General features: G+C 50.4%; 1 protein-coding gene across 1 annotated transcript in view; it reads right to left on the reverse strand.

Moving 5' to 3' along the window:
- Positions 1-21,287, reverse strand: part of SLCO2B1 (solute carrier organic anion transporter family member 2B1) — a gene marked incomplete at its 5' end in the record, with an annotated part of 56,099 nt that extends 34,812 nt beyond the window's left edge. Inside the window, 6 exons of the mRNA XM_082479998.1 lie at positions 4,284-4,414; positions 7,299-7,397; positions 8,537-8,764; positions 10,212-10,374; positions 10,474-10,611; positions 21,207-21,287. Of these exons, the coding sequence (XP_082336124.1) occupies positions 4,284-4,414; positions 7,299-7,397; positions 8,537-8,764; positions 10,212-10,374; positions 10,474-10,611; positions 21,207-21,287 (840 nt within the window). The remainder of the gene's footprint in view (positions 1-4,283; positions 4,415-7,298; positions 7,398-8,536; positions 8,765-10,211; positions 10,375-10,473; positions 10,612-21,206) is intronic.
- Positions 21,288-23,962: the final 2,675 nt, after the last annotated feature.

Raw genomic sequence — 23,962 nt, forward strand, 5'->3', positions numbered from 1 at the left:
CACCAACATTGTCAATCCAGCTTCTTTCCTCAGTGGGAATACAGGAGAACCAGTGCACCATGGCTGTCTGGAGACCATCAAAGCAACATATTCAAGCCGTTCGTACCTGAAAGACAGTCCTATGGAAAACATGGAAGACTGGTTTACAGATGGGAGCAGCTATGTCCTAAGTGGTAAAAGGTATGCCGGATAAGCCGTCACTACCACTCAAGAAATAATAGAGTCATGGCCTTTGCCCATGAATATCTCTGCACAGAAGGCCGAAATAATTGCTCTGACCCGTGCCTTGGAATTGGCCCAAGGCAAAGCTGTGAATATCTATACAGACTCGAGATATGCCTTTGGAGTCGCGCATGGAGCTATCTGGAAGGAGAGAGGATTATTGAATTCAGAGGGCAAGAACATCAAGCATGCAGAGGAGATCCTGAAACTGTTGGAAGCAGCCCAACTCCCTAAAAAGTGGCGATCGTGCACATTAAGGCACACCAGAAAGTAAACTCGGAGTTGGGAAGAGGAAATGAGCTGGCGGACAGAGAGGCAAAACAGGTAGCCAAAATAAAGGTAAAACCAGAAGGGGCTCTGGTCCCTGACAGGCAAATCTCCCTAGAAGGTAAGCCAGAATATACCAAGGAGGATCAGAAGCTTATCACGGATTTAGAAGAGTCATACAATAAAGAGGGGTGGGCTCTCACCCCACAAGGGAAACTAATCACTCCCTCCTATGTAACATGGCCTCTGGTAAAAGAAGGACACAGGAAAAGGCATTGGGGGGCAGAAGCCTTATATAAACACCTAATTAGAGAGATCGTAGCTAGAAATTTATACACCACTGTAAGACAAGTGACTCAGCAGTGTGATCTGTGCCTCCAGACTAACCCTAAGGATACCCCAAACCAGAAATAGGCCAAATCGGAAGAGGCAACGGGCCTGGGCAACAACAGCAGATTGATTTTTCAGAACTCCCAAGAAAAGAGGGGTATTGATATTTATTGGTATTAACTGACACCTTTTCAGGTTGGCCAGAAGCATTCCCAATTTTGCTTGGCTATGTTCGTTATTTATGGCATTAGTAGGAATACTAATATTTGAGATATTCATTTGTGTAATTTTAGAAGTGTTTGTTTTGTGTTGCCAGAGTTCTGGGGATGCCTATGGCATCTGGACAAATCTTTTGAGAAAATGTTAGATAAAGAATCGTTGTAGTAGTATAGTAAAAGAATTTACTAACGCGATAGAAAAGGGGGGACTGAGTCAGGGGTATGTGATAGAGACAATAACACATTGTGCACTGATTGACTAGTAGTGATTCATAACCTAAAGGACAGGCCTGATAAACATGGACGAAGCAAGAAGTCTTGAGATTGCCAAGGACAGCTCCTGATAATGAATAAGAGAAGGCCTTGAAAAGCGGCTGAAACCAACCCTGCAGTCTGGACAAAGACCAAATTAGAACTGAGTCTGCGCAAGGATAAAAAGTTACTTGCGTTGATGAAGAGGAATCATCAGCCTTCATCATCACGACCCTCAGCGACCACCACCAGGAGGCATTGCGCAAGCGCAGTTGGGAGGAGTTTATGAAAATGACTTCTTAGAGCTAATTTTAATACGGAGCGGGGACAGGTCATGCATATGTATAGGCGTCCTGGGAAATCTTATGATTATGTAATTAAGAACTATATATATTTGAGAGGGGCGCTGCATTGGGCGCGCACGATTGTGGTGGGGCGACCCCCCATGTTGCCCGGCACTGAATAAACATACCTACTTTACAACCTTCTTGGTTGTGGAGTCTCTGGAGTTTCATTTCCACGCGTCAGCGGTGCTGGGGACATGCCGGGAAAGGGCGGCTGCTCCGGCTGGGGCAGAGGAAGGCAAAACCGGGGTCAGTGCTTTAGCAGCGCTGAGCTTTGCGGCTGGAAACACACATTTCCTTCCTGCGTTGCATGTCTTACCAACTGTATTCATCTCTTCCGCGGGGTTTCGCAATACATCCCCGGCTGACGCTTTTTTGGAGGGGAATCGTGGCTCCAACAAGCTCAACGGCGGGTGCAGTATTTTGGTGGCCTTAGAGATGCTGCTGCCTCCAGCTCATCGGAGAGGAAAGAGGGCTGCCCTTTGCGATGGAAAAGCAGTCGTGCTTACACCCTCAGCCAAACACTGATTTACTCCAGGGGCAGGCAAGAGAAAGTGATTTATATGTTTTGGGTTTTTTTTTTTCTGCTCTCGCTACAGAAAATCACCCGTGATAACGCAGAATTCCTACAAAGCTTTGAGTGCTCCCACGGCAGACAGACTTTTTACCCAGAACACCATCTTGCTCATAACTTTGCCATCCCCTAGATTATATTCCTATTACTATTTTTTACTGCAAACCGTTCCCTAAAGCTGTCTGGGGGAAATGGTAAAATGGGGAGAAATTCAAGAAGATCTGGGCTGCAAAGGGACAGATGGGTGCTGAGCCCCGTGGGAGCACTCCCTACAGATATCAGCCAGCAGAGCAGGGTGAAATCTTCCTGCTGCTTTTTTAAATCCATATCCAACCAATCCTTCCTTAAACTCTTCAAAAGTGCTCAGACCAACCGGAGTGCAGCACTTGCAAAAAAAAATCTATGGTTGTTTTAGTTTGAAGTACATTATTTTCTCTCAAGAGCCGTTTACGAAATTAATATCCCCATCAGCCCTAATAAAGAACATTTCCCCTAAGATGTAGTGTGCCACTCTTGCACACCGAGCAGGTTCTGCTAATATAGATCATCCGTAATGACTTTAAAGTGAACCAAGCTTCAGGAGGATAAATCAGCCACATTGCATTCAGCATCGCCCTCATCCCGCAAAGCGCTGAGCGGTTTCCACCCCGTTACCCCGCGAGACCGCAGCACCTTTGCAAACCTCACAGCGTATATAACCCAGGAGTACATCATTACACCCCCAGAACCGTAACCGGTACATCAGGTCACATTTTCCCAGGCAGGCGAGACCCACATCTCCCTAAGAATCACTCATTCCTGCAGAAATTCAGGCAGGAGAAATGAAGAATTATTCTGCAGCAGACAGTGCATGGACTTGTTTAGACACGAAAGTTTTGATGCTGCCCCAAAAGGTAAAATATACGTGAAAGACAATTACACAGGCTGGAATATGGCCAGGACATCGAGACGAGTCCGATTCCACCTACTACGCGCGTCCCAGCAACTTCGCGTGATGCCTCCTCTGAAAGAACAATTTGTTTTGCGTTATTCCTCACGACGCGCCGGTTGCCAGAAAACCGGGACCCGCAGCCAGCGAAGCGCTTGGGAAGCTCACAAGCTGTTTCGCATCTTGGCGTGAGCCCTGAAGCACTCGGGAGGGCTCCGGAGAAGTAAAAACCCTGGTAGTAAACACAGAGCAAAGTCCTGACCCACCAGCCGGCTCCAGCAAGGGCCAGGAACAGCATCCTCCGAGCAAACTGCAGGGAGGCAGACATCAGTTTGTCTCGCGATGACGGGTTCAGGCTGCTAAAAAGCTTTTTCCCCCACCGGACAACTCTGAGGGCTTTACGGAGACAGGGTTCAGGGACTGGAAAGTGTGCTGAAATCCTTTTTGGCCAGCAAGGAGGTCACGGTGAGAAGGGGAGGTGGGTGAAGTTGGGTGCTCGAGCAGCAAACCCCGTGGAGAGTGAGAAGGGGCTTTCGTGGTGGAAACGAGACAAACTGCCCTCCAGCCTCAGCATTTCAAACGCTCCGAGGGCACAGCCCACTTTCTAAGGAAAGGCTTCTGATGCCTTATTCAGATTTCCAACGAACTGGGGCTGATTTCCTCATCGGGCACACGTGGCGCCTCTTGAAGGGAAACAAGCTCCCAAAAGAGATGCAGAAGAAGAAGAAGCAGGACCATTGCTTCTCCAGGGAAGGCAAGGGGTCCCACCTCCAGGTGGTCCAAGAGGGTGGCTGTGAGAAGGACTCCAATCCACATAGGGCTTGCCTGGTGCTACATGTTCCTATGCAGAGGAGCCAACACACAGGTGCTGCTCCAGTGCCCCACCAAGGAAATAAGCACGTCTATTAAGCTGCTTTCACCACGTTGAGTTTCACCACGCATCTCCTTAGCATACAAGAGCCTCTGACGCAGGAGATGAGAGCAAAACCACAGCTCACATCTGACTTTGGGACGCAGCTGTAAACTGCACGACCACTTCCATAGTGGTGTTTCCCACAGACGCAGCAGCTAATGCTGGTGGGTGAGGGAGGAACGGTGAGTTTGTGCTCAACGCCAAAAAGGCAATCTGCAGCACCTCTCTCTCCTACCTCTTTTGGCATCTCCCGTGGGAAGAAGAAGTATGGCACCGCAGATATGGCCACGAGACTGGCTGCAACCAGGAAACCAAGCCACCAGGCGCCGACCCACCGCGGGTCTTTGTTCGTGAGCTGGACTTCATCTGCAACACAAATAGAGAAATGGGCATTAAATCAAAGGTGAACAGAGGGACCCCAGTGCACCAAAGGGATAGTGATGAGTGGTCACAGTCATCCCAGACATCAGGGTGCTCCAACGTGGTGGCTCCCAACCAGGTGACCATCAGTTTTGGGGTCTGAGCAGCATTTGCACCTGACTCACCCCATGGCTCTAAATCACATTTCATTCTTTCTTATCACCGCGGAGTCTAAAAACCCACTCAACACTTTGGATGGAGACAACTGGGATGGGGATGTTCTAGAGCTGGAAAGGCAAAGGGAAGCATCCCCACCACATTTTTTTCAGAGAAGAGATACCCATGTTGTGAAAAGTCTTGGAAATACTCACTTAAGGGGATTAAGCCATGATGTCTGTCAAGACATAAAGAAAAATTCTTTCTTAAGATTAAAATGGAGTTAACACCAGTTAACTTTCTGCATCCAAGAGTGCCGGTTTAGTTCTTTACAGTCTGACCGCCTGTGCAAGGACCCCCTGTTCACAGCAGGACTTGTACCCTGGAGCTCTGCCCACCAGTCTGGTCCATCAGTCAGTGCCTGGTCTGCAGCTCGACCAATGGAAGCCAATCTTAAAAAATGTTTTAATCAAGATTATATCCCTTTCTCCTGACCAACTTCCTTCACTTCATAGAATCATAGAAGGGTTTGGGTGGGAAGGGATCTTAAAGACCATCTAGTCCAACGCCCCTGCCATAGGAAAAGACACTTTCTTCTAGATCGGGTTGCTCCAAGCCCCATCCAACCTGGCCTTGAACACCTCCAGAGATGGGGCAGCCACAGCTTCTCGGGGCAACCTGCGCCAGGGGCTCACCGCCCCCACAGGCAAGAATTCTTCCTGATATCTCATCTCAATCTCCCCTCTGTCAGTGTCAATCTGTTCCCCCTCATCCCACGGCTCCCCTCCCTGATCCAGAGTCCCTCCCCAGCTCTCCTGGAGCCCCTTTAGGGACTGGAAGGGGCTCTGAGGTCTCCCCGGAGCCTTCTCTTCTCCAGGCTGAACCCCCCCAACTCTCTCAGTTCTCTCAGCCTCCTCTCCTGTCGTCCCCAGGGCACTCTGCCAAAGACAACATTTTCTGCGGGGATGGTACTTGGCATAAATAAAATGGGATATGCAGAAGCCAGAATGCAAATTCACAACAGGGTGAGTCTGAACCAAGAAATATTTCTCCAGAAAAAGGGGACACCTGTGGTTAGATAACATTCACAGGCAATCCCAGGAAACGAGTCCTCACAGAAACCTCTTCCTTAACCCTGAGGTTTAACACAAGTGAGCTATTCTCATCGCGGGGGGTGCAATTAAAACTGCAATCAGTTTACTGGATTTGGGTACGGTGGATACCGCCACATCTATTCTCCCATCTCCGGAAGTAACAAGTGATACGTCAAAGAAATTTGATAATCTCCTCCCTGCACAATGCATTTAGCAAATTGGAATTTTAAATCTCTTCCTGAATAAACACCGAGGTGTTTTTTTTTTTTTTCCTAAGAAAATGTGAGGTTAAATTACATTTAGCGTTAAGCAGCCACAGCTCGCTAGCTTTCCCCAGTAGGCTGAAGACACCTTTAGGCTGAAGACAACTCTAAACCTGGGTGTTCTCCCATTCTGGCTATGCAGGCACGTTTCTCATTCAACGTCCATCTGCAGAAGGTGGCTTAGAAGAACTGAGCATCAGGGTGTGCAGGCAGAAGGCAAACCCCAATCCCATTTCTTCATCCTTCAGAGGCAGGCAAGACAAGACTCCAGACACCTGGCCAAGGTTCACCCACCGAGGAGGATGGGAAGCTGCAGCAAATAAGTTTGGAGGTGGCCTGATAGCAGGAGGCCGTGTCAAGTCTACGGTGCGCTCTTGTGCTGCAAATATCATAAACGTATGGAGTGACAAACTCCAGGGGAAAAAACGTCTGGTGAAGTCAGTGAGCAGGAATGAGCCGGAGGCACAGAGAAGGAGTCACAGCTAATGGATCTCTGGTGTCAACACCCACTGCTCATCCAGCCCCAGCCCTGATGTTCTCTGGTTACCACCCAAAGGAGCCTGTCCATCGTCCTTCTCCTCACGTTGTACAGCTCAGCATATCCTCACATGTGTCTGCTCTGTTAATAACCAGGAAAGAACCTCTTGTTTTCCAGGCAGGGATTCAAGAGCAGGAGATGGAGATGGCCACAAATGCTTTAATAGCACGGCTCAAGAAGAGATGTTTGAAAATCCCTTTCATGCTCCTTTCTTGCCCTATCCAGCATTTCTTTCCTACCGGTTTTCACCTTCTTCCCATCCTACCCTTCCCTCTGCTTCTTCATGTCTCGGGGTCCTGGTACCCATTCTCCATTCCTTCTCTCTTACTTCTGCCTTCCATCTTTACCTTTCGTGTTTGTCTCTGGGTTTTGCTCATCCTCCACATCCCATCCCCACTCTTCCCCGGTGCTGGCTGGCAGAAAAATGCTCCCGCTGCTGCTGCCGCCGGCGTATGGCAGAAAACGCATAGAAGAATGAAAATCGGGTCTGCTCCAAAAAGCACAGTGCAGATGGGCACCTCTCTAACCATATCTCCAGGTTAGAGAGGAGAAAGGCCTCTGAAGGAGAAGAAAGTGCTGACTGAAATACAGCAGCCACAGGGCCAGGTTTAACCCTGCAGATGTGTGTGTGACCACGAGTCGGGTGGGAAGGACCAACGTGTGTGAGCCATCCATGCCAGCATTGATGGCACCCAGAGCACCCGCAGGTGATGGAAGTGATTGCTCCCTCATCCCTTGGGGGTTGGGATGCCCAGAGAGGGGCTGGACCACTGCCGGCTCAGTAAAAGGGATGCGGTGCGAAGGGTGATGGGTGGCGCTGTGAGGGCACGTTCACTCACCTCCGGTGACTTTGTCAATGTCGACGTAAAAACGCAGCATGGCAGAGCCCAGCATGAAGGCCACCCCTGGCCCGATGACGGTGACGGAGAACAAGATGCCTGCAGAGGGGCGAGAGCAGAGAGGGGCTCAGCCCTTTGCAAAGGGACCACAGGGGGACAGGAGGTGCCTCAAGGCAGGACCTCAATGAACCAGGGTCCACCATGTCCACCTCCAGCGCAGGCTGTTTCCCTGGCAGCTTTCTTGTCTCCCACCTTTTGAAGGAGAACAACCCCATGCTTTCCACACTCCCCTCACAGGAAAGGTTTTGCAAGACTCAGATCTTTCCCACCACTTTTCTGCAGCCTCCTAGAGAGGCTGAAACGTGCCCAGCAACAAGATGCGCCCCTTGGCGTAAGAAATCCAGGAAATGCAAAGGATTTCTTTTTTACAAGGTTAAGGAGATAAAAGTTATCAGCAAACTCTGAATTTCTGATAAAATTACTGATAAAAAAATCACATGACTTACTGATAAAAAAAATAAACATGTGTAAGATTCAACTCCTATCTTACAGGAAATCCTTTTAAATAATTGTTCAGAGGTTTGGAGCATCTACCAGTGCAAAATTTGATGCGGTACTTCCAGTCTCTTATCGACACGGTTTTGAGCCTCCCTCCCTGTCCCATTCAGTTCAAAAAGCCACCACAGACAACAGCTGGAAAAGGGCTAGAAGGACCCGCAAGGACCATCTTTGTCCATCCCACCACCCTGGGACATCCTTTTTAGGTGCGTATCCAAGCTGTTCTTCCAGCACCCCCTCCGCTGAAGGATACTTGCCCACCTCCCAGATGGTTTTATTTTTAGCTTCCTATAATTTTTCCTATACCTAAACGAAGTCTTCATTGCTTCTTCTTGAGCCCATAGCTGTGCCCCGCGAACACGGAGATCAGATTATTCCTCTTCTCCTTGCTGAAGCCTTTTTGGAGGAGGACACGGTTATTGTGTCGCTCTCCGGCTTACAGCACTTGGGCCAAAAACCCCATCACCTCCACTAAAATAACGTTTTCCAGCACTCCTGGTCTGTCTGCAGTCTGTCCAAGCTTGAAGCAGATAAACTATTTTGCAGAAGTCTTCCTAGCACTGGGTAGAGCAGAAGGGCTACTGCAAGCTCTGCTCTCCTGAAGGCAAATTGGCACCGTCTGGCCTTGCTATGAGGGCTAATTCTCCTTTTCCCTCGTTCCACAGCAGCTCCATCCTTACCCAAATAGAGGGGGGAGTTCCTCTCACTGGCGAAGTCATCAATGTAGGAGATCCCGAAGGGCTGGATGGGGACACCACCGATGCCCAGCAGCGCCTGGGCGATGAACATGACGAGGAGAACCTCGTGGTTCTCCCTGGCAGCATGGGGGGTGCAGCCGGCATCGCTGAGGTTCCCTCGGGATCCCGGGACCCCCGGCTGGCACAGGTCGGTGGTGTTGCTGAACATGCCTGCGATGACAAGGAGAGCAGGAGACAAGGAGATCGGTCTGGAGAAAGAGCTTCCCTAAGACAGCAGCAAGCACGTCGGTGTGCACTCAGTAGACGTCGGGTGGGAAACGGCGGTGGAAGAAAACGCAAAGATTGCTGTGCAGGTGTTCACAGAGAGACGGGTGCACGTGCCATGAAAAGCCACCTCCATGGGAAAAGCGGAGCTGAGATCACTTCCAGGACCTTTGACAGACCTTGTAATAAAGGTAACTAAGCAAAACTGCAGATTTCATGAATAGCTACTCAGGAGACGAGAACTCATTTTACCCAGAAATGGGCTACAAAGCTGCCTAAGTGCTGACTCTAGCACCCTTATCTTCCTTAAAATACTGGGGGAAGGGGGCGGGGGGGGGAGATGTTTATAGCAGGATTTCCATGGTTATGCCCCAACTCATATGCAACTCTGAGTGCTCCACACAGGGCCACCTGCACCAGCCGCTCCTGAAACCCACGGCTAATTGTTTCCAAACTGCTGTTGGCACCTGAACCCTGTTTGCATCCATGAATTATTCACCCACTAAATCTTCCTCGGGTGGCTGCAGCTGAGTGAACCAGCTGCGCTCGCTCTGATGAGCCAGAGAAAAGCCGTTCAGTGGTGGTTTCTAAAAGATTTCCTGGAGCTTCGTGGCAGGATTTGGGAAGGTAACAAGAGTGTGGTTTTCTCCTTTCTTTCTTTTCTCATCCCTTCACCTTCTTTCAAGGAGAAATTCCCACATCCACCCTGACCTGCTCCTCCATGAGCGATTTACACCTGCGTGCTTCTTTTATAAGAGGTTGATTTTTCTGGTGGGGTCTAAAACCTCAAAGCATTCCCTCAAAGGCAGCTCGACTAGACAGGGGAAGACGGGTGAGGTGCCCCACAAGCAGAAGTTAGGTGTGAAACCAGTGTTCCCTCATTGCAGGCAACAGCATTTTACCCCCAAAGCTGCCCCGTTGGGTTGAGTCAAGCTCCTTCCCGTACCTCTTGCTTCCTTCCCGTACCTCCTGTTTCCTTCCCATAAAGGGCTTCAGAGTTCATGAAACCTTATCTTATCTATGTTAAGAAAATAAGGGAGTAGTTCATGTGCACGAGGGCAACTTGCCTCAACTCACAGAAGATGAGAGCTCCGATGGTTGGAGAAGACCTTCCTGCTACCTGGTCTTTGTTTGCTGCGTGGATGTGCAGAAGACAAGGGGAATCAGAGGCACAGCCTCTGATGGGTTTCATGCCCTCTCCTGTGATTCCAGCTGTCCCCTGGCTGCACTTCACATCGTCAGCTGTTGCCTCTCAGGACTGAGATGATTTCATTCTCAGAAAATGAAAATTCCTTGAGGACAAACCTACAGCTTGCAGTTCCCAACCCCTCGAGGGAAGGCCATTTCCTTTTTCTGTCCCAAAAGGCATAAAATAAGTTCCTAGAGTACCTACTGGCAACAGACTGGTCATACTCATAGGGTCCAGTTATGAAGTGGGGGAGAGACATGAGGAACCCGGCCAAGGAGACGAGGAGGGCACCGCAGCCGATGAGACGGGGTCTGTGCACTCGGCTCCCGAAGTAACTTATGAAGACGATCAGCAACGTGTTTCCAACCTGCAGCAGGACACACAGACCAAGAGGTCTCACAAGGGAACGACAGAGCATGGAAAGAGCATTGGCCAAGCAGACTAAGAGAATCAAGCTCATTTTCACCTCGTTGAAGGAAGCGAGCAGCCCTGACGTCTGGCTGGAGAGGCCATATCGTCTCTCAATGGTTGAGATGGAGCTCTTCAGATAGCCGGAGACAAGGAGCTGGGAGAGCTGCAGGAGCCCGTGGCAGAAAACGAAGAACTGCCAACACAAAAAGAGAGCATCCAGCATGATTACTGCAAGCTGCAACATAACAAACGGCATCTCCTACACGAAGGTGTCATTACTGAACAAGAACCTTTGACCATGAGCCTTTGAAACATTACCCTCTCTCCTGCCATCAGCGGTCTTCCGAAATTAGGTCAGGGCCAATAAATAGTCCTCTGCCAAAAATGACAATAGGGTTAGTACTTGCAAGGAGAGTGTAGTTTCTTCAGCTGAAAGTGGCTTTGGACAAACAGATCATTTCAGTTGGGACGCTGCTAGTTTGTGTTGGCCTGGACCCTGAGAACCAGCAGCAGAAGTGGGAGGTTGCACAACCGTCCCACTCCTGTCCAGCGCGAGGCAGGCAGCCATCCCCAGTGCTGGCAGGAGCTCTTCTGGGACAGGAACGAGCCTTTCCATGCACAGCAACAAACAGTTTCGTTAGAGAAAGTCAGGAGAAGGTCAGGGAGAATAATTCAGACTTTCTGTTTTCCTTTCCTTCTTGCGAAGCCCTGGATGTAAAGGACGTATCTCCTTTGGGAAAATGTGATGGTTCTTTTCCACTTCCAGAAGGAAACCTTGTCAAAGACCATCATCTCCCACAAAATCATCTGACCTCATCTCCTCCAGAGCTTGGGACGTACTGGCGCTCGGCTTCCCAGGCGAACACATGGCTCGAGCTGCCCCACCATTACTGGGAGCAGCATCCATCTTCCTGCTCCTCACACAGCAGCATTTCACAAACGCCAAATGAACTGTCCCAGGAGGGATGGAGACCACCTGCCCTCCATCCACAGCTCTGCAAAGTGCTCAGCAAAGGGAAGGACCTGGCAAGCCACCTCCTTCCCTGCTGCCACGTGGCTCTCCACAGGCATTCTTCCAGTCCCCAAATGAGTTAAAATAAACTAACCAACCCAAATCCTCTTAGATCCTAAGGAGATGGACCATTCGCCTCGCTGTAGGACAGGCTGAATATCCCTGGGTCCTTGCAGAGATGCTGCCCTCAGCCTTGGACACTGCCCAAAGCTGTTGGCAGCTGTTTTCCCAGTCACTGGCCAGAGCAGGGCATTGCTCGGGCTCTGCTTGTTTTGCAGCCAGCTCCCACCAGGCAGGAGTCTCGCCTGGAGGAGCCGCTCAGCCTGGCCTGGGTTTCTGCTCTGTCTCGTTCTGATCCAGGGCTGAAGTGGGGTCACTGCCAAACTGGACCGCTCTGTAAGCAGAGGGACTATTTACAGTGCAAAAAGGGAAGAGGAGGATGGTCGAGCCCCCTGGGTTCCCTGGGAGCTGGAGCACCAGGGTATGGGTGCCACCACCAAAAGTGATGTGATGGCATCCTGCCAAGCAGGATGCAATCCAGGATCTTCCCCCTTCCTGGCTCATGTCACCACTGAGGCGTGCACTGTGTTTGGACTAGGAAAATGTCACCCAGCCAAAGGGAAACTTTCCTGGAGTCAGCTTTGCTAAAACTCCTACGTTCCTGCAAGACACGCTGGCTACGTCCAGGCGCTGTTTCCTGAATACGTGAGTTCAGATGAAAATGTTGAAGCCAGATTCACTTTTTTTCCAGGCACCCATAGCACACAGCCCAATGGGTATCCAAATCCTGAGCCTTCACGGCACGTTGGTTTACATCAGCTCAGCAGTAGACCACCACTGCCCCACATCCTCTTCAGTGCAGGAGGTCAAAACAGGTTGGGAATCTGGTATTTTATCCTCCCTTATCTGGGCAGACTAAAGCACAGGAATGAGAGATGGCTCTGCAAAGGACTTGCGGTGGCTTGGTGTCAGCACCGGGCAAAGACGCCGGTTCTTCTGGCTCCAGGGGCTGCTTGCTGTTCGCCATCGGATCACAGCACGGCTGCCAGGAAAAGAAGAAACGGCCTCATGGCCTTTAGATCCACTGGAGAGATATATGACCCTGTTTGCCTTTGGCTGCACGCATGGTGCTGCGTTTTGTCCTGCAGCAAAAAATCACTTGTTTACATTTCTGTATCTGACCAAGACATCTGGCTCTTTAACTTGTATGGTCCGGAAAGATGCTCTTCGCGCCTGGAAGGAGAGAGCGTTACTGACACCAGCGTGGCCCTCGTAAACAGAGGGAGATATTTCCCTGAGGACCAACTGCTGCAGAGCTTAAGCTCAGCTCCGCTCGAGAAACACAGGGCGTAAATGCCTATAACATCTCCAAGTTGCCAGAGGTCGTATGGACACGCACACCAACATGCACTTCTGCCCTGGGAGATCTCGGCAGGGCTAACCCTACAGACAAAGCCTGCTTTGCTCTAAATCCTTCCCTGCTGGCAGAGCCTGCTTGTTCGTGCTCCCAGCAAAGGGGGGGAGAAGCAGCAGACAGCAGCGTTCTTAAGAATGAAGGCAACGCACCAAAATCAAATTATATCTGCTTGCCAGCTCCCAGGAAACCAACCTCCCAACCTAGAGCATCCCTTTCCACCTTCTCAAAGTACAGGCTCTATTTATAACCCTTACACTACAAGCTTAACGTGGGCTTCAAAGAGGGGTGTGACACCAAGAGCCATGATTCAGGTCTCCTCCTGCAAGCCTGGTTTTGGTTGAGTCCCAAAGGTTGAGTCTATACTTGTAAATGAAACAGGCCGGGGCCATCCTCTGATGCCAGTGGGAAGAGAATAACCTGCATCCATCCTACCAAACCCACTGAGCCTTCAGAGTGCCTAAAGGGGGCCTACAGGAGAGATGGGGAAGGACTTTTTACAAAGGCGTGTAGTGATCAGACGAGGGGGAATGGCTTCAAACTGGAAGAGGGGAAGATTTAGATTAGATATCCGGAAGAAATTCTTGGCTGTGGGAGCGGTGAGCCCCTGGCACAGGGTGCCCCGAGAAGCTGTGGCTGTCCCATCCCTGGAGGTGCTCAAGGCCGGGTTGGACGGGGCTGGGAGCAACCTGGGCTGGGGGGAGGGGTGTCCCTGCCCATGGCAGGGGGGTGGAACTCGATGATCTTCAAGGTCCCTTCCAACCTAAACCATTCTATGAAAATAGGGCAGCTTGACTTAAAACAGTTGCTGGGAATGACCCCCAGTCCTCAGCTTCCCAGGTTTTTGGGGAAAGTAGTAGCTGGCCGAGGGACAAGCCGTGGAGCAGGTGATAATTCAGAGGTACAGCCAGATGAGTTGTAATGCTGAGGTCTGCTCAGGGTCTCAGCATACAAAATGCTCCCTCCATCCCCGGAGGAGCTGATCTGGGGACCAGCGTTACCATGCCCAGCTGTGCTCCTCCAGCCCGTGCTGGGGTGAGGGTGCAGGGCAGGCTCGGTCCTGCCTTTGGGATGTGCCCAGGAACACAACCGCACCACCATGCCTATCGAAAGAGGGTTTTGAGTTTCTCCCAGCAAGCTGCTGCTTGCAGCTCTGGTCATCCAGACCAAAACTGTACACCGGAACACAGATCCTGCACTTTCTACAGCCCTCAGAGTAACCACCACCTGTGTCCCCCAGGTCGGCTCGGGTTTGGGGAATGCTCTCCGTGCCACAGCCTGGAGGGCAGGGCTTCAGGGGATGCAGATTCAGACTGGGAGTGAAGAAAGCTCCTTCACTGAAATCTGCGGTGCACTTTTCTAGGCTTCTCTTCCCCTTTTCTGCAGGAGAAAAGCCATACTGCAAGTCCTGTGGAAGACGGCTAAAGCTGGGGTCAATCCAAGGGTATTAGCACGTCGTTGGTGGCAGGACATCGTGAGGGGGTTGCAGCAGCTTAAAGAAACTGGAGGTGGAGGACAGGGGTCCTGGGTAATGCTGGGAGCTGGTGGGGTGGTTAAAGACAGCCCAGCAAGAGCCCCCAAGCATGCGCTGTGTCCCACCGAGGGAGCAGGGGGGATGAAAGAGCTGCAAAGGCATCCGACCACTGTTCAAACAGCAGGATGAAACGAAGGGAAGGAAATCCCCATGGGCTGCCCGGCAGAGCTTCCTAAGATCGAGCTATTGATAGCAGTTTTTAATTAAACATTTCAAGCTCTTTTCTTCAACGCGTGCCTTTTTTTAAAAAACGACTGCCAACAACCTAACACATTGGAGGGGCCAACATGACATTTCTGCATCGTGCGCGTTGCAAGAGCGAAGACCAAGAGATTTATATAAACTTGGATACCCAGATGGTAACTGCACTAGTTGCGGCACAAAAGCTTTTAGGGACAAGTCAGAACCCCAGAGCAAGCAGGAAAATATTTAGAAATCAAGACGGAAATGGTTGAGAAGGAAGAAACAAACAAGAATGTGAAGACCATTGCCTGCATTTTCTCCAACTCCTGCAGTGATTGTAAGTCATCCGGTGCTGGGGGAATCTCACATAAAAACTTGAGTTTTTGCAGGATCTGCCAGACTTCCCATGTTTCCCATTTCTCCATGAGGGCGATTTACTTTCCTTAGGTAGCAAAGTGGGAGGTCTTGTCATTAAAGTTCTGCAAGGCCGACTCTCCTTCTTGCTCCTTGGGGAGTCATTGTGGGCAACCACCCTAACCACGGGGCATTTTTAGGCTGGGGAATATTTTAATGAGTGAAAAATAGAGAGTTGGTAATTGCTAGCGTGCGATTTGCAGTTTGCCCCATTGTTGCTCTGATGATGGTGGTGGGTGGTCTATCAGCAGTGTGTCTATCACCGGGGTCCTCTGGGACCTCCCACGATACGTGATGCAGGGCTGACCACATGCAGACCTGGATGCCGCCCTTCTTTCTCAGCTAGCTCTGGGAGATAGCCCACGCCATGGGGCAGGCAGATCCTCCACGTCATCTTTCTGTGCCATCTAGCTACTTTTCCCAAGGACTTAAGGCTGGGGTCCCTCCATGCCTAGGCTTGGGACTGGTGGCATCAGCCAGCCTGGGTCTGATGGGCTACCCCAGCAGCCAGAGAAGATCAGAAGGTGTCCTGGGACTGCAGACACCAGCCTTTTCCCAAGACCAGAATCCCGACAGCAGGTCAGAGTCATGGAAAGACAGCAGCAGCCCCAGAGCTGGGCAATCCCAGAAGCCACCCCAAGCTCAGCAGTCTGGCACCTCTTTCCCATTATGGGCCAAGCCACGCTCACTTCCTTTCCCCTCTACACCAGAAGAATTAAAAGAATTCGGAAAATCTAAATGAGCACTCATGTAGGCTGAGAAGGAAAGAAGGAAGAGGTTTTTTAATGGCTTTTCAAAAATAAACATCTGTGAAGCATTATTACAAGAGCCTGCTCAGGCTCTGTGTTGGGATAACACCAAACATCGCACTACGTCAGGGATGGAGGCTGTCTGGTACTGATGTTCCCCCACCAAAAACACTCCCCTTGCAGTGCCAGGGTGTAGAGCAACCTTCCTCCTCCGGAGCTGTGCCACCACTGCTTCCCACCACCAGTCAGGCATGGAGAGTGCCCAAGACATCTTCCCAGTGCCCCAGTGGGAAGAGAAGCATCCCCACCAGGTCTTTGGTGAGATGACCTCAACCACAGGCAACGACATCCCAACCCAACTTCTACACCCTCCTCAACCAGCACTGGGTGAGTCTCCACTCTACCACACGTTGAACACTGAACATTGAACAAGGAACTTCTCTGCAATCATGCACTCTCGGAGGAACTCGCTGCTTTTCTGCTTTTTTTTCTGTATTTTTGAATATATTTTTGCAGGCTTTGCTTTATTAAACCTCGCATCGCATCGGCGAGGTATTGCTGCTCCCACTCCGCATGTGTAAGAGAATAGAGAAATGTACTCAATCTTAAGCAGCCATTAAATTGCAGAACTGGGGATTAAACACCAACGTCTCCCCTCTCCGTTGACTGGAAAAAAACTTCTTACAAAGCTTCCATTGTGTTTCTAGTGTTGATCATGCAGTTTGGCAACAAATCCTCCATGTAAGGGCTCTGAAAGCTGTACACACAGTCTTGTCCTAGTTGTCACAGGGAAGTCCCTATCACGCTGTTTCTATGTGTTTGGGAGACTTTTGCTGCTATTTTAAGGAAGGGTTTTGTGCCTTAACACATGATAAAATCCCGTGCACTGGGCTGTGCTTAGAGAGAGGAGAAAACAAGCCTGGGAGGGATCAGCTTGTTCCAGTTTAATCACAACCAGTTGCATGTAATTGGGCACAAGTCCCTACCACTGCGCAGAGCCACTTGTAATAAAGGCTTGGGGCAGGGAGAGCTCTAGTTTGTTCTTGAACTAAAGCACAGAGCAGAAAACATCAAGGGCTGAAGCTTGTATAGAGGGTCAATGTCCTCGGCCAGCTCCGCGACAGCTTGAGGAAGTGGGCCATCTCTTGAGGAGGGGTGTTGGATCCACAGCTGTGTTCGCCAATGAACCTGGAAGCCACCTCTGGGGCTTGAAGGTCATTGTGCGCGTCCTCAAGGTGCAGGATGGCAACAGGCAGGGTCTGGCAGGGATGGGAAACACGTGGCCATGGGACCACAGCATCCCCATGGGGCTGCTCACCTTCCCACGCGTGTCCTTACCAGGCAGGGCTTCACCAACGTTGCCTGATGCCTGAAAACATGCAGCCCTCAAACAACAGAGCAGTGACCGCATTAGCAACCACAGTCTTCAAGTGGCCAACTGGCCTTTCAGGTCTTCCAGATATCCCGGTTTTATTGGCTAAAACCTCTTTCTATTGACTACAATGGATCACACTATGGACTATGCTTTACTGCCCCAAGTCATTGCTCTCCATCTGCTTCCTTTTCACCTGCAGGTAAACTGTTGCCATAACACCAACATAGTTTTTCCATAAAAGTTCCTCCTTCTGTAGCAGTTCTCCATCAGAGGGTCCCAAACTACTCCTCCATGTCTTTGCATAGGCAGCTCTTCAGCAGAACGGCTCTTTCCAAACTCGTGTGTCCGGCATGGGATGCAAAATGCTCCTTGAAGCCAAGACAAGATGTTGGACTTTAACGGAAGCAGCAGGAGCCCTGATTTAATCTGCTCTGATGAACTGTAGGAATTCAGGCCAGGTAACTTACAGGCTCAGCGGCCATCAGCCCCGGGAGCATTCCTCAGAAGGACAGTTTTGAGTTATGCCTCTCAGCTGCATTTTGACATGTGGCAATTAGTTTTCGTGACACGCTCGCTCTCTCTGGAGAGAGAGAGAGATATATATAAAAATTGCAGTGCTGTGATTTTTGGTCCTTCAGCCACTTCAAACGCATAAACCACATTGTGCAATGGTTTTGTGTTTCTGCAAGAACCATTCAACCCCTGGACTTGAAGTTATGTTGTTTTCTGAGGAAGTCATTTAGAAACCGGACAGGGTGACCTAACTTCTTGAAAACAAAACACGCACACACACACACACACACACACAAAAAAAAACCAACACACAAAAAAAAAAAAACCAAAAAAAAAAAAAAACCAAAAAAAAGAGATCTGCGGAAAATATCCCGTGCTGAGCATAACTGTGTGCTTGGTGACATGCACAGTCAGGTCAGCTCTGCCTTCGGGGTAAAACAAGCCCTTCAGCAGTTTAATATGGACCATAGAATTGGAAGAGAGGATTTGCTCTCCTTGGCTGTGGACTGCAGTCAGGATAACGCCCGGCAATGATGGGATAACGCCCGACAATGATGAGATAACGCCTGGAAATGGTGGGATAACACCCAGCAATGATGGGACAATGCCTGGAAATGGCTTTATCGAGGTTGATCCCAGCCTGCTGCGATTACAATCATCCCTGCAACCTCCTACGATGCTGCTCTGACCTGGAGGGATCCATCAGGGTTTCCCTGCTGAGCTCCAAGCAGAAATTCAGCAGTAGGGTGGCCATCAGGAGAACTGTTCTCCACCAAAATCCCTCCCTTGCTGCCCTTCTCAGGGTGGGCTCCAGAGACCCTTCAGAAAGTGATAGACATGGGCAATTTCAGGGCTGCCCATTGCCCTGCCCAGGTCTGGCCTGCAATATTCTCCATGAGGAGTTTCCTCCACATCTACCTTCACAGACACCTTCGCTCAGCAAAAGAGATGTTGATTCTGCTCGCAGACCCGAGCTGACTTTGCACCTCAGTGGCTTTAATCTTTGAAGTTTCAAATCCCTTTAAAATATCCCCGCAAGGAAAAATCAATGGGATTTTATTTTTAAAGATAATCTTGCTGGCATGTAAAAACGAAACGGCTGAATGGACTGAAAAGAGGATGGGGGGAGAAAGCTCTGCACTGTGTGGCACCGAGCTCTCCCCTTCTCCTGTGCCTCCAGCCTCTGCTGCTCTGGTAACCCTTTGCCTTGGTGGCTTCTTCTGAGCTCAATTCCCCTCTGCCACAAGGGGTGAGGGTGATTAACTTCACCGGCATTTGTAAAAAAAAAAAGCATAAACCCCCAAAACCTTCCCCAGAAATGTGACAGAGAAATCTTAAGCCTTTAACACTGACTGTCATCTTTTGCTCTACAACCTGGTGAGACTCTCTAGGGAGTCCGTTAATTGGCCTTCAGCTCCACTCAATATAGCACTGAATTGGTGATAACGCTGCCACTATCGATAAGGTGCAATTATTCAACCAAAGGAGAAGGAACCAGCCCGTGGTTCCGCAAAGAGCTCCTCAAACGCTCAGCTGGAGAGGACCTGAGGCTGCACTGAGTCCAGCAGGACACGTGCAGCATTGCGTTGCCGCGAGGCTTGGAAGAAGCAAGGTTTATGTGACTGGCCCCGGCTTGCGTTAAAATGAAATGAAAAGACAACAGAGGGAATGAGGAATCTGATCTCCCAACTTACCAAGTCCCTACCAACTCTCCTAAGTAAATGAAACCATCGTTTCCCCCACACGCTTGCAGCGACGTGCTCGTGTTAAACCACGTACGTGCACACCGCGTGCGCACAAAGAAAATCCCCCAACCTACGGCTGCACAATAATAGAAAAAGCATTTTCCATCTTGTTCACCATTTATTCACCCAGCGGGTTTTGATCTGCTCCCGCATCGAACCACCTTTGGCTCCCCCAGAACTCTGTGGCTCAAGCTCCCCCTCTGCAGTAAACAATTCCCGCGGCGAAACACGCCGTACCTGTCATCGCCGTGTGTTTAAACAAGAGCACCTCGAAAGCTGTTGTTCACACGCCAAACGACATGCTCTGTTGAACATAGCAGTTGTCACCCAGCTAGACCAACAGTTGGCTTGGTTTGGGTTTCCTGCTTCCTTGTGACACGCGAGAAAAAGAGCACAAAACTTCCAAAATGTCCTTTTTGTAGAAAAGAAGATGGAAATAGGAACTTGTTCCCTGATGCAAGCTGAGCACTCGCTTTTTTCCAACATCACTGCGCTCAATGCTGATTGTTATTTCCACTTTGCAGATGCTTATCTTATCTAAATGTTTACACCCTCTTTTTCTTTCAAGTGTTGCTGCACTTCTCCAATAGTACCTTGCAGCAGACCACCAGTTGCACGAGTGCTGTGACCGTACCATCATTGCTACATGGGAATTTTTTTTAAATGCACTTTAAAATACACAAAGAGAACAGGATTCCCCACCACCTCCACAGCCAAGGATCATGGATCCTCCTCTGCAAACAACTGAGCGTGCAAATAAGGAGCTGAGGAGCCCCTCTGGTGCCAACACAGCTATGGGCAGGAGGTGAGAGGCCATGAACATCTGCAGGCAAGCTCAAGGTTGATGTGCTAATCTTGCACAGGCAACACTGGCCCCACCACCAGAAGATCTCAGATTCTACTCCATCTAGCCTCACACCTCTTCCCAGCTTTGAGAAGGGGAGAAAAAGGGACCTTCACTCAGGGTTCCCCATGGCTCAACGCTTTGGATGCTCCAGGACAAAGGAAATGTGGCTTCATGCCCATGTTGGTGAGGCGAGCTGGTCCTCTGCCTTCCCTGGGCAGCCCTCTGACCATCAGACTGCTGTGCAGAAGTGACCACCACCTCCTGCCGCTCCCACCACAACCAACTTTTGGGGCTTCTCCAAGGGGCTTAATGAAGTCCACTCATCTGGCTGCCTGCACTGGAGCTGGCAGAGCTCTTGGGTGGAGGTGTGGAGGAACCATCTCCCTGCATGACCCCAAACGCCCGACAGCAAAACAAGGAGGAGCCGGGCGAACTTACATCGGGGTCAGGCCGCGTTGCGGGGTGGGTGGCCTGAATCATGACGTAGGACATATGTTTTCAGTGAATAAATTGAAGCAAGAGCAGGGTTTAAGCCAACTAGATGCTGTTCCTTGCCTAGATGGGGACTAACACCCAAAGCTTTGCAGGCTGCTGTGTGCCGAAGCTCCGAGAGTGAGCATTGAGTCCCCCTTTCCCGTTACATACATACATTTTTCACGGATATCATAAAAAAATTGCATCCACAAGGCTCACAGCTGCTTTGAGATCTGGGATTTGTTTCTCTTGAAGGTTTGCTTCGGGCTCTGGGTGTTTCACCGACAGCGAGTTAAATACCGCAGAAGCTGAAAGTTAAACTTGCATTGCGCCATCGCCGTCCCGCCGCTTGCTTTGGGACGGAGCCGGCTGCACGTCCAACGGCGCTTCTGCTGCGAGGAGCACCCCATCCGTTTCCAAATACACGTTGTAAACAGAAATCCTATCGATGCCTTCCGGGGAAAGCTAAACCCCACTTTACCAGGCCAGTAATCCAAGGGGGGATTAGAGAAAGGAGGAGGTATTTACCTTGATGCTGAGAAATGGGCTCCTGAAGAGTGTTTTCCGGGACCGATCCGGGTAACTGCTCTTCGTAGCGGTACTCGTCATTCTGTCAGGTCTGCTTTATCCGCCTGCCAAAATAAATCATTCAGCACAATGCTAAGTTGCTCTGCCTGAATTGGCCTTGCTCAGCACAGCAAAATCTTGTCGTGCTTTGCAAACACCCACGCAGCAGGCGCGGGGCCGTCGTAAGCAATTATTAATTATTCCTGGGCTTTGTTTTCTTTCAGCGTTTCGCTTCTGCAAAGTAAAAAAAGCAGCGTGCGAAACGCTAACACGCTCATCACCAGGGCACCTGAGTGGTTAAAAATGATCAAGCATTTCACTCGCCCCACAGCAACAATTCAGCGCCGGGCCAGGATCTCGGTATTCCTAAATCCCAGCCATCCCAGAGCATAACTGGGGCCAACACTGTTCAACAAAATCAACGCCGGTATAGTTTAAACATTATCTGGATGGGTACTGTTTAGCGTGCTTATCGATGACCTGGGTGGTGGGGCAGCCAGTTAGCAGGAGATGCAAGACTGGGAGTAGCGACCAACACAGCTGATGGTCGTGCTGCCATCCATAGGGACCTCAAAGGGCTGGAGGACCTCATGAAGCTCAACCAGGAGAAGTGCAAAGTCCTGCCTCTGGGGAGGAACAACCCCAGTCACCAGCACAGGCTGGGGTCCAACCAGCTCCGCAGAGAAGGACCTTGGGTTGAACATGAGCCAGCAATGCTCCTTCGCGGCACAAAAAGAGAGCTGGGCTGCATTAGAAGGAGTGTTGACATGATCTTCAGAGCTCCCTTCCAACCTCAGCCATTCTATGGTCCTGTAGTAATCATTTCAATACCCCTAGGAGGAAGGAGGGCAATCTTTACCGTCCCAGACTGTGGGAATCTGATTGCTCCTTCATATCCTCGAACCACACAGGATATCTCGGCTTCTTTTTGTCTATCAACCACACACCTAGATTGACCATCCCAATTAGTAAACAGATCCCCAGACCTCCCCTAATCCCGCCCTGAACCCCAGCCGCAAGGAGAATCCTAGGGTCTTCATATGGTGCCTGGGGCAGGCTCTGGTCTCCACCGTGCTGGTGTGAACCCCCTTGAGCCTTATTCTCCCTCCCATGGTAAAGCAGTTCCACAAACCCCAGAGCAGCTCCTGTGATTGGGTTAGGATCCAGCCTCGGCATCATATTTAGCACTATATCAAGCTGTCTTAGCTTTCTGGGTATGTTTGCCATATGCATTACGCAGTGACACTGGAGTTGAAGGTCAGCACTACAGAGTGAGAAAAATACCCACAGCATTGAAGAGATGGGAAGAGGGACTGAGAAGAGAAACCCAGCTGGGCATTAGCTCAGCTCTTGAACGGTGCTGGAACAGTCCTGGGCCAAGTGTGAGGGATCTGCCCAGACATGAATGTCCCACCAAGGCGAGGCCAAGCTCACCAGCTGCAGCTGAGGCCACATTTGCTGCTGAATGTCCTCCTGGGATGTAACTGGTTTCACGTCCCCATCACACAGGGCTGATGGTGGCACCAAGGCAAGGCATGCAGAAGCGCGCGCATGAGATCAAGCAGCTTTGGAGACACTGGCTGGCCAAATTGCCTTCCCACGAGCAGGCTACAGACAACCACTGCTCTGCCTAAACGAGGGTGGGGTTTGTGGACTCCCCCATGGGCTTGGAGGCAGGAGGCACAGAGTTCCTGCCTGCAGGAGGGGGTTCAGCAAGCCCTTCTCCATCCCTCCATATGCCGGGTCTCTGATGGATCGAAGACCTCCTTTCCCGCCTCTCATTTTCCCCGGCGGTGTTTTTGCTTCTCCCCTGGAAGGATCCTTCCACGCTCGCCTTCCGGCTCCCAACCACCACCTAAATTTAACCACGCAAAGAAATGCAAATCGGTGGGAAGGCACTGTCCTCCTCCCTGCACCGCAGACATCCTTCCCTTCGGACCTGCGCTGCCTCCTCCCTTCTCACAGGCTACATCCGCGGAATGAACGATGTGCGGGCGGATGATGTCTTTGTTGGGTTTTTAGTACCCAGACTTCCCGCTCAGGAAGCCGTATTGTTTGGAGGCACGTTAAACCCATTAGGCTTCAGCTTGTTGTGCAGGGCACTCTAATAGATGTTTCCACCCCAGCGGCATCTGCGAGCTCTACAGCAAATGGAGTGAAAGGCTTTCCATTATTATCTTGCGTAACTCTATTTCCCCCACGATGGGAGGCAAAGGAGCAAGTACCGCAGCCTTAAAACAAATTAACAAATGTATGGGTTGATGTAAATTCTAGCAGGAGGAGACTGTCTTAACCGTGGCGTTTATACAACCCTTAAGTGCACTGCACAGGAGAGGTAAATTCACAAGGGGGGAACTGCGTATGGCTGAGTTATGAGTTCTACGGCATTCTCTGCAAAAAAAAAAAAAAAAAAAAAGCAATTGCTGCCCTCAGCCCCATTCCAAGAGACGAGATATTGCTACAACAAAATACAGGATGGGATCAATAGAGTAAATTCGATCGTAAATTAAAGCCTCCGCGAAAAGCTCCCCTGAACCTCTGGAGGGTTAAGCAGCGCAGGAGCAAAAGCATCTGCCTGTCTCCGGACCACGGCGTCCGATATTGCCTGTCTCTGGGAGCAGCGCTGTGATGAATTATTTACAGCTACCGACTTCGCTGCTGGAGCCTCTTGAAAGCTCATGGGCTGCGCAGGGGAAAGAAAAAGGGTGCCAGGGTAG

Source organism: Vanellus vanellus, assembly GCF_965231255.1.
Source record: "Vanellus vanellus genome assembly, chromosome: 1".
NCBI lineage: Eukaryota > Metazoa > Chordata > Aves > Charadriiformes > Charadriidae > Vanellus > Vanellus vanellus.